The sequence below is a fragment of the Diaphorina citri genome, unplaced genomic scaffold, assembly GCF_000475195.1.
Source record: "Diaphorina citri unplaced genomic scaffold, Diaci psyllid genome assembly version 1.1 scaffold1866, whole genome shotgun sequence".
In the NCBI taxonomy this organism is placed as follows: Eukaryota; Metazoa; Arthropoda; class Insecta; order Hemiptera; family Psyllidae; genus Diaphorina; species Diaphorina citri.
This window is the reverse complement of record NW_007379292.1, coordinates 42,763-58,903: the sequence shown is the minus strand read 5'-3', so window position 1 is coordinate 58,903 and position 16,141 is coordinate 42,763. Positions and strand designations below refer to the sequence as shown.

General features: G+C 40.7%; 1 protein-coding gene across 1 annotated transcript in view; it reads right to left on the bottom strand.

The window, feature by feature from the left end:
* Positions 1–114: 114 nt before the first annotated feature.
* The window catches only part of LOC103517490 (multiple inositol polyphosphate phosphatase 1-like), a 53,385-nt gene continuing 37,358 nt past the window's right edge, over positions 115–16,141 (bottom strand). Inside the window, exons 2-6 of the mRNA XM_008482525.3 lie at positions 15,928–16,120; positions 10,915–11,043; positions 5,415–5,614; positions 4,679–4,798; positions 115–318 (exon numbers count right to left, since the gene is read on the bottom strand). Of these exons, the coding sequence (XP_008480747.2) occupies positions 115–318; positions 4,679–4,798; positions 5,415–5,614; positions 10,915–11,043; positions 15,928–16,108 (834 nt within the window). The 5' untranslated portion in view covers positions 16,109–16,120. The remainder of the gene's footprint in view (positions 319–4,678; positions 4,799–5,414; positions 5,615–10,914; positions 11,044–15,927; positions 16,121–16,141) is intronic.

Genomic DNA, 16,141 nt, shown 5'->3' with positions numbered 1-16,141 from the left:
TTTTTGTCGATGGTGGGAGTCGAACCCGGGACCTTCTGCATGGCAAGCAAGCGCGTTACCACTGGACCAACCGTGCCCTCGTTGGTTCTGTATTGCTCTGTTTATATTCTGTAGTTAATGTAGTTTTGTTCTGGTTTGTTCAAAAAATATTGATCGGGTAAAAATCTCACCAAGGGTTAAGTTGTACGTGAATCCCAGCCGCCGACTCACGCTGGCGATTAACCCTTTCATGAGTGGGCCTTCTTCAAATAGGGTCGCCTCTCTCGTGTGGATTTCGTCGTCCACTGCCTGTTCCCATGGGGTACAATTAATGTACGGCTGGAAAAAGACAAAAGGGGTTAAAACGCGTGAGGTTTGGAACTCTCCAGTGGTCTTCAAACTGTGGCTTTATGTTACCCCTAAAAAAAAGGATTTCATAGCCTTGGTGATGGCCCTTCAATTTCATGGATTTTTTTGTCCGCCTTTCTTTTAAGTGGCAGGGTTCCCCTGGAGGAGCTCTTCCACCCAACCACTAATTTTTTCTTTCACTGTGAGCCCTCGAGATATTTCTTTTTTAGAGGTTTGATTCGATTCCCGTCCAAGGCGGGAATCGAATCCGCGACCTACCGCTTACAAGGCAGACGTACTCTCAACCAAGCTAGCTAGGCTTGCTCTCTATAGTTTTTCTGCTGCTTGGCTGTCCTGCTTGTTGGGCTTGTATAAAGTTCGCTCCGAGGGGGAATCGAACCCGCAACACTTACCTTGATGAGCATCTCATTGTCCTGTCCCGGAGGGATGATAGAGGAGGCTCTACCTCCGAATAGCCCCTCTACAAATGCTTCGGCGCTCTCTTTCGTCCTGGGGGTCTGAGTGTGACGGATCTGAAATGTGGAGAAGGAGGAAGTTAATAGAGTAGTATGGAGCAGTGGTTCCCAACCGGGGGTACGCGTACCCCAGGGGGTACACGAGAGTCACGAGAGACAATCCGGGGGTACGCGAGATTTGAAAACACCATTTTTTAGGATTTATCTCGTAAATGCGAAAAACAAATCTGGCAACCCTAGTTGGGGAAAAAAATCTACAATCAGTGCACCAAAAATTGTGACATCGTACCACGATGAACTCCAAAATTTCGCCCGCGGCGCTATAATATCCTTATTTCGCCCCCACACCATACAAATATGATGTTTGGTGGTACGCCAAAAGAACCTTGAGGTGTTAGGTGGTACGCAGTGCTTATAGATGTTTGGGAACCCCTGGTATAGAGGGTCTCTTTGATTTTCATAATTTTGTCTGAGTGGTATGCTGTGTCGTTTTGGCAATCCAAACTTTGGGCAGTCCGTCCGTAAATTTCATTGATTGTTTCTCTCTATATGAACTTAATCACCACAAGGGGGGAACTTAGATTTCGTAGAAGCTTAACCCATCCTTTAGGGCTGTCTAAAGTCCCTAAACTTACGAACTAATAAAAGTATAAAATAGGTAATAAAAATTAATAACATGTAATATAGGTAAATATGTCGGTATGATGATATCACACAAAAGCGTTAAGGACAAAGAACCCACACTTTTGCAGGCGTAAATTGAGATGACGACGATTGGGACAAAAAAAAACACTCATTCAATTAAAAAAATTGAAATTGAAAGGCTGATTAAAAAGGGGGCAATTGAGAGGCTGATTGAAAAGTCGAATTTTGCCCTTTTTCCGATCATTGTATTTTTGGAGTCGCAATTTCTTCGTCGAACACAAAAAGAATCATATTGATAGCTCCTTGTTTCACGGAGTTGTACGAATTTTTTGTAAATCAATGCATGTACTATGCTAAGGCATTGTCTTTTCAAATTTTCTCGAAACTTTCTCCGTTTTTACTTTTTCCGATCAGCCTCTCAATCAGGGACAAAATGACCTTTTTTCGCGGCATAAATTGGAAAGAAGCACAAGAAGAAGAAGAAGAAGAAGCATTTTTCAGTGATTGTTAGAATGTAGAGACAAAATAGAAAGTAAAAATTGTCCATTTGTACTTATCACATAATATCGAAATCTAAAGGACTGTCGTCATAAAACAAGCTGTATTCAGTTTAAGGGAAAGCTCCGATTAGGAAAAATAGGTATGAAAGAGCGCTTGTTAAAGTTGATGAAAAATATACATATAACAAAACGGTAAAATATTCTAAAGGTGGTTAAAAGAAAGTAGACAAAAACGAGTGAAGTGGACGCGTTAAAGGTGCTTAATGAAGATTTTAAGTTAAAAATCAAAAATAGGTACATTACCTACTTTGGTACAATGGTACATCACTTTTCTTATTATAGGATAAGGAAAGTTAAAAGTAGAAAGTAAAAAAGTTACTCTCAATTGAATAAGGGGTAGTTGAACAATTTTAGGTACCCGTAAATCACGGGTCGTGATCTGCACCTCGTTGTGAACGGCAGCTTCCTCTCGATATCTGAAAGAGGAAGTAAAACGGATGAGTATTTTCAGTTAAGGCGTAGCCAGCCTAGTTAGCTTGGTTGGTGCACGTCTGCCTTGTAAGCGCTAGGCCGCGGGTTCGATTCCCGCCCGGGGCGGATTTTAAACTGATGGGATGATGTTCGCTCTCGGACCGGCTGGCTTTTTCCTATCCTGTCTTCCTTCTCTCTTCGATTTCGGAACGATAAGTCCTTAGCAGTTGCAGTTGCCTCTATCAAACCTAAAAAATATAATAATTATAATAAATAATCAGTCAAGGCTCAGGTTTCATTTCCGCCCAGGACGAACATTATCCTAAACAGATAAGGTTCGTTCTCGGAACGGCTGGCTTTCTCCTATCCTGTTCTAATGCTCTCTTCGATTTCGGGACGCCCGCAGGGTCACACTTTGAGATTAAATAAAATCCCATTTAATCAAGCAATCTGAATAGCTCATTTTAATCATATAAATTCGACAAAAAGAATTCCTTACATTATTGGTAGAGCTCTTATAATATATGCTGATTGCGGAGTTTACGGTATAGGTAGATAGGTAATAGGTAGTTATAGGTATGCCTCCATTCTATCATTTCTATCATACATGTAGGTTCATAGGTGATGTTGCATCTCACATCTTTCATCATAAATTAATGATGTTATGGTGGGTCCAGACTTGTGCAATGCAACATGCAATGCAATGAAATTCGTTAGTTTGGACGTGTTTGTAATGGTGGGTCCAGACTTGTGCAATGCAATGAAATTCGTTAGTTTGGACGTGTTTGAGAAAGTTGCAGCAAAGTTTTTTGAACATTGCAGCAAACGTTTGTGGGTATCCGAGAGGTTGGCGGTTTTCTGGCGAGTGTCTTTGATGTGCGCTGCACTAGTTTGGACGTGTTTGCAAAGCATCGTGCAATGCAATGCAAATGATGTACCTACTGCCATTACTAGTAGTTGAGTATCGGTACAAAAATTCTCGGATACATGAAAAACGTTCGCATTCGTCAGATTTGATTTTACGTGCAACGTGCAATGCAAATGCTTTGCACGTTGCTTTGCACGTTGCATTGCACAAGTCTGGACCCACCATTACATCTTTTATACCATCTGGTAGGGTTAACGTTCGGAGTTCCAGGACCAAGGAAAAAGACCGAGCTTTTAAGGAATATTGCAAGCATTATTTATTGGCGTAACTTGAGTGTGTGAATAATTCATAGTCACATCTATCTGCAGAGAGTGCAGAGCCATTTTTTGTTTCCTACTCTTGATGTAGGTATGCTCTCCGTTCCACTCTGTTTTTAGCCTTACTAAAAATTCGATTTTTTTTTGTCTCTTGGGAAGTTCTCAAAAAAAAAATAGATAATAATAATAATAAAATCCTTCAATTTATAGGTAACTTATTAAAATAACGGGTAGGTACCTACTTACACGTATATGCCGGTACTAAGGTACCCTTTTCTCTTAATAGATATAGCTCAATCCTTATTGTCAATGGTTAGGTATTTTAACACACTTACCTATCTTAGCTACCAAGGTGTCTGTTATCTAACCTCCTAACTTACCGGTATAATTACTAATAATAATTGCTACGTCACAGACCACATGAGTCTAATGTAGCATTACTGCGAGATAAAAACGGCGATGAAACACTAATCTTTTTCTTTTCTTTCTTCTTCTTCTTCTTCTTCTTCTTCTTCTTCTTCTTCTTCTTCTTCTTCTTCTTCTTCTTGTTCTTAACACATTGAAATGTGGGTTGCGGCATAGAAAGTTGAGTACAGCTGATCTATTGCGATTCTGCGGTTGAGTAGACAGTCCTTGTACGCAGGAGACCCGGGCTCAAACTCCCACGAGGTCAAAAAGTAGAACAATTAGAGTTTTTGGGGCATTTTTGCTTTAAAATAATTCGGATTTTTAGGTATATCTTTATGTTTTTTACTCTGGGAATCGAACCCCAGGACCTTCGACAAGACGAACTTACCACGTCGCTCGTAGTTCTTCATAACCTCAGATTGCAGGTTGACCAAATCCTTCATCCTTATTATCTCCTTCTTGCTTGGATATCGGGTACCATGGCGTGCTACCGTCCATATTTGAACCGGTTTGCAATCTGAAAACCAAAAGAAAATCAGGGAAAGTCAATTAGGTACCTGTTTTATTAATGTTTTTTATGCATTTATGATGAAATTGAAACCCTGTCCTGCTTGTTGGGCTTGTATAAAGTTCGCTCCGAGGGGGAATCGAACCCGCAACACTTACCTTGATGAGCATCTCATTGTCCTGTCCCGGAGGGATGATAGAGGAGGCTCTACCTCCGAATAGCCCCTCTACAAATGCTTCGGCGCTCTCTTTCGTCCTGGGGGTCTGAGTGTGACGGATCTGAAATGTGGAGAAGGGGGAAGTCAATAGAGTAGTATGGAGCAGTGGTTCCCAATCGGGGGTACGCGTATCCCTGGGGGTACACGAGAGACAATCCGGGGGTACGCGAAGAGATTGGAAAACCCCATTTTTCATGATTTATCTCGTAAATGCGAAAAACAAATCTGGCAACCCTAGTTGGGAAAAAAATCTACAATCAGTGCACCAAAAATTGTGACATCGTACCACGATGAACTCCAAAATTTCGCCTGCGGCGCTATTATATCCTTATTTCACCCCCACACCATACAAATATTATGGTTTGGTGGTACCTACGCCAAAAGAACCTTGAGGTGTTAGGTGGTACGCAGTGCTTAGATGTTTGGGAACCCCTGGTATAGAGGGTCTCTTCGATTTTCATAATTTTGTCTGAGTGGTATGCTGTGTCGTTTTGGCAACCCAAACTTTGGGCAGTCCGTCCGTAAATTTCATTGATTGTTTGTCTCTATATGAACTTAATCACCACAAGGGGGGGAACTTAGATTTCGTAGAAGCTTAACCCATCCTTTAGGGCTGTCGAGCCCCTACACTTAAGCCTCAGATTAGGCTTTTTGTGTATGAAAAGGGAGTAACTTACCAGGAAATGACTCTGAATTTGTTCTGGTGAAAACCCAGCCGCATCATTCAGAATTGGAAACTTGGTCCTCATTCTCTTGGCCAGATAGAAAAGGTCATCGTGACCTTGAGGCGCCAGCTGATAGTCAAGGTCGAGGGTCAGGTTGTACACCCACTTCCTCAGGTTGGTCAGGTCCTTCTCGCACAGCTTCCTCTCGATATCTGAAAGAGGAAGTAAAACGGATGAGTATTTTCAGTTAAGGCGTAGCCAGCCTAGTTAGCTTGGTTGGTGCGCGTCTGCCTTGTAAGCGCTAGGCCGCGGGTTCGATTCCCGCCCGGGGCGAGTTTTATCCTGATGGGATAATGTTCATCCTCGGAACGGCTGGATTTCTCCTATCCTGTTCTAATGCTCTCTTCGATTTCGGGACGCCCGCAGGGTCACACTTTGAGATTAAATAAAATCCCATTTAATCAAGCAATCTGATTAGCTCATTATAATCATATAAATTTGACAAAAAGAATTCCTTACATTATTGGTAGAGCTCTTATATATGCTGATTGCGGAGTTTACGGTACCTATAGGTGGATAGGTAGGTAGTTATAGGTATGCCTCCATTCTATCATACATGTAGGTTCATAGGTAATGTTGCATCTCACATATTTCATCATAAATTATTGATGTTACTCATGTTACATCTTTTATACCATCTGGTAGGGCGTACCATCTGGTAGGGTTAACGTGATGTTACATCTTTTATACCATCTGGTAGGGTTAACGTGATGTTACATCTTTTATACCATCTGGTAGAGTTAACGTGATGTTACATCTTTTATACCATCTGGTAGGGTTAACGGTCGGAATTCCAGGAACAAGGAAAAAGACCGAGCTTTTAAGGAATATTGCAAGCATTATTTATTGGCGTAACTTGAGTGTGAATAATTCATAGTCACATCTATCTGCAGAGAGTGCAGAGCCATTTTTTGTTTCCTACTCTTGATGTATGCTCTCCGTTCCACTCTGTTTTTAGCCCTGCTAAGCCATTTTTTGTTTCCTACTCTTGATGTAGGTATGCTCTCCGTTCCACTCTGTTTTTAGCCTTACTAAAAATTCGATTTTTTTTTGTCTCTTGGGAAGTTCTCAAAAAAAAAATAGATAATAATAATAATAAAATCCTTCAATTTATAGGTAACTTATTAAAATAACGGGTAGGTACCTACTTACACGTATATGCCAGTACTAAGGTACCTACCCTTTTCTCTTAATAGATATAGCTCAATCCTTTTTGTCAATGGTTAGAATAGATATACTAACACAGTTACCTATCTTAGCTACCAAGGTGTCGGTGTCTGTTATCTAACCTCCTAACTTACCGGTATAATTACTAAGAAGAAGAAGAAGAAGACAATTACTCCATGTCTGACTAAAGGATTTCTGGATTAATTCAATTTGATTTGTTTTTAATTCGTATTCCCCGATCTTGATTGTTTTTTTTTTTTTTTTTTCTTTTTTTTTGTGTTTTTTTTTTAGGATTACGTACAATTTATCCGTCCATTGGACATATACTCGTAGATTAATTGCGTTCAATTGTTATTTCTCTATGGTCAGACTGTAAGAGTAGCAACGCATGGATACCTGAAGTTATTGTCTCTTGAAAAGGTTTTGAGATGCCAGCCTAGTGCCTAGTTAGGTTATTGGTTAGTGCGTCTGCCTTGTAAGCGCTAGGGCGCGGGTTCCGGATTTCCCGCCTGGGGCGGATTTTATCCTGATGGGGATAATGTTCGTTCGTTCTCGGAACGGCCGGCTTTTCTCCTATCCTGTCTTCCGTCTCTCCTTCGATTTTTCGGGATCGATAAGGACCATAGCAGTTACAGTTCCCTCTGTCAAACTCTTGTCAAACCTCTTTAAAAAAAAAAGGTTTGAGATCCTGAGGATCTAAGCAGAGGTAGAAACAGAAGCAGAAATAGAACCGTCAGCGAATATTAGAGATCTATCAAACTTTGATAGAGGAAACTCTGTAGCAAAGGAGGTCTTATCGACCCGGAATCGAAGAGAGGAAGACAGGACAGGAGAGAGCCAGCCGTTCTGAGAACGAGCCTTATCCCATCGGGATAAAATCCGCCCCGGGCGGGAATCGAACCCGTGGCCTTGCGCTTACGAGGCAGACGCACTACCAACTAAGCTAACTAGGCTGGCTTAAGCGCAATTATTAAGCGTTTCGGGAACGAATGCTAATTAATATCTGTTTAGTCGTTCCCCACTTAATAAACCTCGATAAATTTTATGACTTTATGCGGACTCGAACTACCAAACTCCATATTCTCAGCACTTCGGCGAATATCAAAGTGCATTCTTATCACTCTTACTATCAGGTTAAGCAAGGACAAAATATGAATAGAGGTATATGACAATAAGGAATGCTATTGTGCATTGCCTTGCATTAATGCAATCCTTTCTTCTTCTTCTTCTTCTTCTTCTTCTTCTTCTTCTTCTTCTTCTTCTTCTTCTTCTTCTTTTTCCTCTTCCTCTTCTTCCTCTTCTTCCTCTTCTTCATCTCCTTTTCCCGTGTCCACACGGGGTCGACATTTTTCGTCAGCCTTTCAATCAGCCTTGGGGTGATTGCTCTGGGCTGACATTTTGTTCTGGCTACAAAAATTCAACGAGTGGATGTCCTTCGCACTGAACCTTTGCTATTTCTTTGGTCAAGGAACTTTCAGGCTGGTATCCATGCTCAAAGCCCTACGGAACCACCCTATTTATCTTGGAGGGTAGCGCATCTGCCTTGTGAACGCTAGGTCGCGGGTTCGTTTTTTTCTTTTTTTTTTACAATGAGGAGTAAGCATAGAGCAAGTATCTTATCTCATCTGGATTTAATTCCATGAAATTCTTGCCCAGCATATAATATTGTTCTTGTCATAGAGACAATTGTTGATGTCACAGTAACAGTAAGATATGTTGGTGTCCCCTATTTTAATCTACCTACCGGCCTATTTTACTCTGCCTAGTAGTAAGAACCATGGTGGTTTTTTTTGTGCCTGATACACATGAGTCGGTTTAATTAGATTAATTTTATTTTAATTCAATTTAATTATTGTCTGGCTGGGGGACGTTAAACAGAGAGTAGACCAGCTTAGTCTGGCTGGGGGACTTTAAACAGGGAGTGTACCAGCCTGAATTTCCCTTGCTAAAGAAATAGCAAAGGCTGAGTGCGAAGGACATTCGCTCGTAAAACAGTTATAGCCACATCCAAATGTCAGCAGAAAAGCTATTATCACCCTAAGCCCTAAGGCTGATTTAGAGGCTGACGAAAACCGTCGATCCAAGAGTTAAATCTATGTTGTCAAGGCAGTGTACCTACGGTTTCAGGCAACATCGAATGACGGCCATATTCTAAGTGAGGACACAGCTTAAGAAGATAAATTTCAGATTTCACCAAGATTTTAGTCTCCGCCACTGGATTTTAAGCTGCGTCGTAGAGTAATTGACAATTGACTCTAGAGCGGTTGTCGGTTTGTAGCCATTGTTATGCAGTATGAAGGAGAGAAACAATAGGTACAACTTGAGGCAGAACCTATGTCCCATTGTATTACTGACCAGGGGCGGATAACTAGATATTCAGACTAGACTCGTAGCGCGAGTGTCTCGTAAGCGCTAAGTCGCGAGTTCAGTTACCACCGAGGGTGAATTTTTTCCTAAACAAATGAGCAGCGGTTGTGTCGTCTTAGCGCGAATTTTCAAATTTTGTAATTTTTTATTTAGTTGTTCTGATGATGGCCATAGTAGTGGTCGAAATATATCAACTCGTCTGTCCTTTTGTCTTTAGTCTTGTTTATTGACGTCTATTAGATAGGGGACAGTCCGTAATCCACTCCAGTCAAGTGAAGACCATGTCCAGAAATATGTACAAATGAGTTTCGTTCCCGTAATGGCTGGAGTTCTCCTATTATGCATTTTTCCTCTTCAATTTCGGGACGATAAAATCTTAGCGGTTACAGTTACCCCTATCAACCCTCTTGAAAAAAAAAATCTCCTGTTCTCCTCCCTTCGATTTGGGGACTAGGTACCTATAAGACCTCCATTGCTACTTACAGATCCCTCTATAAAACCTCTTTTCTTTTTTCTCTCTTTTTTAATCCTAAAAAGTGTTTCTCCGCCCCCCGGCTAAAATCCGGCCCTGGTTTTTTAACTGTATGCTAAGTTCCTCTTAACTCGCAATAAAATTGTTATTAAGTACCAGAGTCTATTGTGGACCATTCTCCCGAATGGAACCAATTGAAATTGGACATTAAGAGGTAGATAAGACATTAGGCGATACGAAGCAAGAATGACACACAATGCATTCTGAGAGTGATAATGTGATTCAGTTTAGGCTATGCGTTTAATGCAGCGGTACCCAAACTGCGGACCGCTCAGCTTTTCAGTGCGGCCCTTCAGCTTAAGAAAAGTGTGCTGCCACAACGGAGACCATGGACCATTGACCCTTGCCGAGACCATCGACCTTTGCAGAAAAAATTTGAGCATGAGAATTTGAACACTGGTGCCAAAGTCTCTGATTTATTCTATGAAAAATGTGCTGAACGGAAACTCGAGCAACGTCTCTAGCGGTACCCAAACTGCGGACCGCTCAGCTTTTCAGTGCGGCCCTTCAGCTTAAGATAAGTGTGCTGCCACAACGGAGACCATGGACCATCGACCCTTGCCGAGACCATCGACCATCGCAGAAAAAATGATCAGCTCAATTTCTTGATTTTCTGCGAGGGTTGGTACTATGGTCAAGGCTCCGCTGAGGACACTTCTATTCATTAGCATGGTTTGTTTATTTTCTCTGGGTCGGGACTAGGCTAGGGTCTCTCTGGGTCGGGACTAGGCTAGGGTCTCTCTGGGTCAGGATTAGGCTAGGGTCGAGGGTCGGTTCTTCGTTGGGGACGCCTACTTAAAAGACATGTTAATAAGACATGGAATGGAAGTTGGTACTAAATGCCAGTATATGACCAAACATGTTTACATGCCCCAGTTATAAGTATACAATACAATCCTTACTTTCTGGTGTCCTCGTGTTTACCCAGAGCCTGAATGGGAAGTATTGTGTCTCTTATCGCCTATCTGATGAGACATACTGCGAGATGGGCATGCTACGTCACAGACCACATGAGTCTAATGTAGCATTACTGCGAGATAAAAACGGCGATGAAACACTAATCTTTTTCTTTTCTTTCTTCTTCTTCTTCTTCTTCTTCTTCTTCTTCTTCTTCTTCTTCTTCTTCTTCTTCTTCTTGTTCTTAACACATTGAAATGTGGGTTGCGGCATAGAAAGTTGAGTACAGCTGATCTATTGCGATTCTGCGGTTGAGTAGACAGTCCTTGTACGCAGGAGACCCGGGCTCAAACTCCCACGAGGTCAAAAAGTAGAACAATTAGAGTTTTTGGGGCATTTTTGCTTTAAAATAATTCGGATTTTTAGGTATATCTTTATGTTTTTTACTCTGGGAATCGAACCCCAGGACCTTCGACAAGACGAACTTACCACGTCGCTCGTAGTTCTTCATAACCTCAGATTGCAGGTTGACCAAATCCTTCATCCTTATTATCTCCTTCTTGCTTGGATATCGGGTACCATGGCGTGCTACCGTCCATATTTGAACCGGTTTGCAATCTGAAAACCAAAAGAAAATCAGGGAAAGTCAATTAGGTACCTGTTTTATTAATGTTTTTTATGCATTTATGATGAAATTGAAACCCGTTGGCAACAATAAAATTACTGTATCAACCGTGATGAAGTTTTCTCAGATGCGCGATGGAGGAATTTTAAAGGATACAGTATACTATCACGTCACGTGTGAGCTCATGGGGATTCAGAAAGATGGGGTCCAATCAGGGCCGTATTCACAGGATTTTGTCCAGGGAGGGGGGGGGGGGGGAGGCTCCAAATTTTTCGCCAGGGGAGGGGGGGGATGCTCCAAATTTTTCGGAGCCTGGTCTACAGTAAAGGAGAAAAATGAACCTCGAGCCTGACCACTACCGCAGACCTGAAATGATGATTGTGACTATACGAACGAACAATCATTCAATATTTTAATCACACGATTAAGGAGCGCGGTAGCGCTCCGCCCCGCCAAGTCAAGAAAGTTTGACCGCGCTACTAGAGATATTATACGCGACAGGGAAAGTAGCCGTTTTCAGGTAGTTGTAGACAGACAACTACAAATGATTTATATATACCAGCTCCCATGGCGTAGTGGTCACTGCGCTCGCCTTGCACGCGGGAGACCCGGGTTCGATTCCCGGCGGGGTCAAGAAATTTGTATCATGCAAATGATTGATCCCGTGACTGGCTGTTGCAGGGCCCACTCAGTTCGTGAGGAAAATGAGTAGCTATGACATATAAATGAGCATAGCGACCGGTGCCAGCATGGTAGGTAAACATTGGATTTAAGGATGATTGAGATATTGGGAAATTTCCTACACTGCTGCAGTGAGCACCAAAGTTGTGCCATAATAACACAAAGAAACTGCATTTTAATCACGATTTATGAAACTTGTACCAGGTACATTAAGAATGTGTAACTTGTATTTGTACCATAGTATATTTTAACTGTTCCTACATTGATAGGTAACTGTTCCTACATAGATAGGTATGACTACCTACTACATATCTAATGGACTTTATCGGAACATAAGACAACACCTTACAAGCACACGACATCGACCTTAGGAGAAGGTAAAACCGTTGCCCTTCCTGCCATACAAGTAGGTATGTAATATAAGACACAAGGTCTACAGTACCTACTCTATGTATACTCTCTCTCTACTAATGTCTATTATGCACATCCGAAAGTTGCACGTACTGTTTACCTATAGTTACCTACTCGTAAACGTATAAGCGGTAGACACAAACAGTAGGTAAATAGAACCAAACAAACATAACTTAACATAGTGTTTGCAATAGTAATTAGCAGTAGGTAAGTACTACATTTATGTATTTTAACTAGTCTGCCGTGCTAAGCGAAAACGCCGTAGGTATGTCAAAAAAATCAATTTTTGGTTTTTGGTGCCAAATGATTCCTATGATCCTAAATTTTGATCCTATATTTTTTTTTTTTTGGGTTCAAAAGGTTTCCTTTATCCCAAAATTTTGACCCTTTTTTTTTTTTTTTTTTTTTTCTTTGTCCTAAACCCATTAAAAACCACTAAAACGTTTTGCCGTATGTCAAAAACGTATGTTTGCCGTATAGATTGATATCTTTAAACTTGATTTCCCGAAAGTAGGGTTTTTTGACATACGGCGTTATCGCTTAGCACGGCAGAGTAGGTATGTAGGTAGGTACCTATATTCTACAGTCTACTATGCACATCCGAAAGTTGCACGTGCTGTTTACTGTACGTACTGTTACCTACTCCTAAATGTACCTATATGCGGTAGACACAAACAGTAAATAGAAGCTGGACAAACATAACATACCTAATATTTGCAATAGTAACTAGCAGTACCGTTTTACCTACATAGCAGTCAGTGGTATTGTACAATGTAAATAAAATCAATCGACCATGGAGATCAATCATCTGTTCCATCGCCCAGCTCACCCAACCACATTGACAGTACGAGACCTTTGGAATAAACCAAAAGATGTTGCCTTATATGTACCTGGAGTTGGATCTTAGAGAAGAACATACTGAGGAAATTTGATACATTTTTTACGCTCTTTTCGAAAATCGCATTAGTTTGAACAGTTACCTATTGCTTTGTGCTTTTTTTAAGAACTTCCTCCCATTTCGTGAAAATTTTCGATTTTGGCCACTCACTTTTTTTCTGAATTAATATTCGTTTCCTACTGTGGTGTGCGTTCAAGTCAACTTGTACAGTTGCTACGTCACAGACCACATGAGTCTAATGTAGCATTACTGCGAGATAAAAACGGCGATGAAACACTAATCTTTTTCTTTTCTTTCTTTTGTTTCTTCTTTTTCATTGAAATGTGGGTTGCGGCATAGAAAGTTGAGTACAGCTGATCTATTGCGATTCTGCGGTTGAATAGGCAGTCCTTGTATACGCAGGAGACCGGGGTTCAAACTCCCACGAGGTCAAAAAGTAGAGTTTTTGGTGCATCATTTTTTGCTTTAAAACAATTCGGATTTTTAGGTATATCTTTATGTTTTTTACTCTGGGAATCGAACCCCAGGACCTTCGACAGGACGAACTTACCACGTCGCTCGTAGTTCTTCAGAAAAGTAATCAATGGTAATTAAATCGTTTTAGAGCTTTATGTTTGAGTATTTATTGAGTCACGAGTTATTTTACATTGTTTTGTATTGTACAGGGTGTAGAAAAAGTCTTTCCATTACTTACAGGGTGTTTATAAAGTCTTCCCTACAAGTTGAGCCTGTGGCCACTAAAATAATTGATCCCCCAAAAATCTTTTATTTTATGTTTTTTCTTCAGATTCAAGTAGGTAGGTAAGGTATACCGTAATACCTACAAATGGATACCTATCAATTCAGATTGAGACGCATTAATGCGGATTTTACTGTACATGTAATATACATAGGTACCGTACCTAGGTACATATTTCAATACAAATTGGGTTTGATCCAAGTAAAAAAGGTGCTAGGTGCCCCCTATTATAAAATCGTAGGTGCGCGATAGAAAAAAAGTAGGTAGTAGGTACCTATTTTAATTGTGAATCAGTTGTAATGGCCCATGATCAAACTGAAGGCGCGGTGGATTCTGGAGGTTGGTGGTTCGAGTCCAAGTCTAGTCATGAAATTTATCGTAGTGTATTAAGCGGGGAACGACATTTGTGACAATCATTTATGCTCAACACCAATTAAAATTGCTTATTGGATTCTGGAGGTTGGTGGTTCGAGTCCAAGTCTAGTCATGAAATTTATCGTAGTGTATTAAGCGGGGAACGACATTTGTGACAATCATGAGAGGGTTTTTTTTTTTTTGGTTTTAAAAGATGAGTGTTTCACCGCCGTTTTTATTTCTATACATTATACCTACCTCTCATGAGATTAATGAAATCTTTCAAATTGATAAAATATTTCTGATGTCACAAAATCACGCAATTCAATTGATAATGTGACACGAGACATGTAGTGGGTATTAAAATAGATAAGAAATCGATATATCGCGGTCAATATTAAAATATTTTTATACTTTCAAGAGGTTTGACAAAGGGAACTGGAACTGCTCAGGTTTCAAGAACTGTAATTGCTCAGGTCGTCCTGGAATCGAATAGAGAAGGTGGACAGGATAGGAGAAAGCGAGCCGTTCCGAGAACGCACCTTGAGTATTTATTTAGGATAAAACCCGCGCCCGACAGGAATCGAACCCGCGACCTAGCGCTTACAAGGCAGACGCGCTACCCTCCAAGCTAACCAGGGTGGCTAAACATCATCTGCTTACTCGTAATTAAAGGTTCCTATACCTACCTTTAAACTAAATTAACTATGGCTGACTTAAAGTAAATTAAGGGATAATTTATCACAAGTACCTACTTGTAATGAGTGCCTGACGACTATAGCAATAAAAAGATATCAATAAAGTACCTACTTAAGTAGATACATACTTGTCTATTATACCTATCAAGTACCTGCTTAACCACAATTATACGCAACAGTAGGTAGGTGCTTGATACTACTTAAAGTAATAGATAACAAATATTTGTATAAGACAAGATATCTCTGAAAATAATACATATTTATAATATTTAACAATAACAATCAAATGAAACAATGTAGGTGTTAGAGAAAATGATAACGAGCTAGCCTAGTTACCTTGCTAGGTTGGTTTTGGCTACAAATTTTACGAGTGGATGCCCTTCGCACTCAACCTTTGCTATATCTCTAGCAAGGGAAATTCACGCTGGTATACGAGTACTTCCTGTTTAAAGTTCCCCAGCCAGACAAAGCTGGTCTTCTCCCTGTTGAACGTCCTCTAGCCAGACTACCTTTTTTTTTTGTGAGGTTGGAATTCCTAGAAATTTGGGATACACTTTCTGAGGAAACTTTTTTTTTTAAAAAGAAAAAAAAAGATGAGTGTTTCACCGCCGTTTTTATTTCGTAGCGATGAAACAACTGCTACATTAGACGCTTGTGGTCTGTGTCGTAGCATGCCCATCCCGTAGTATGCCTCTCATCAGATGAGCGAGAAGAGACACAATACTTCCCATTTAGGTGCTGGGTCAATATCATATATGTAGGTACCTCAATATCATAAATTATTATGGCATCAGGCATAATAGGTACTTAACTCAGTAAGACCAAAAACCATTTTTCCCTCGATGTTTTTCTTTTTTTAATGTAAAAGCACAAACATACTTCTGCTCCAAATATTTTTGCCAAACTAAATCAGAACAAAAGAGCATGTTCTTGACAATCTATTTTATCAGTCTCAACACGTGTCTAGCTATCTGGAGGCGAAATCTACTGACACGTGTTTGGTATTACATATATGTAACGCCAGGTTTTGAAGGGTTAATCAATAGGCATAGGTAGGTATCTAATCAATAAGCAAATATATTAGGCTATCACTTACGCGGAATCACTTGTGGTTTCTTATCGTAGATATACTGGTAGGCGGTCTTAGATGAGAAAAACAGATAGGGGTACTCGTCTTCGGCGTAGCAGTTATAGTCATCCGGTGCGGGTTGAGATAGAACTGCCGGTAGGATCACCAGAAGGGCGGCTAAGGTCAGGGGGAGCGAGGGGCGAAACATGGCGATGGGGGTCTGTGAACAGAAAAGTGATGT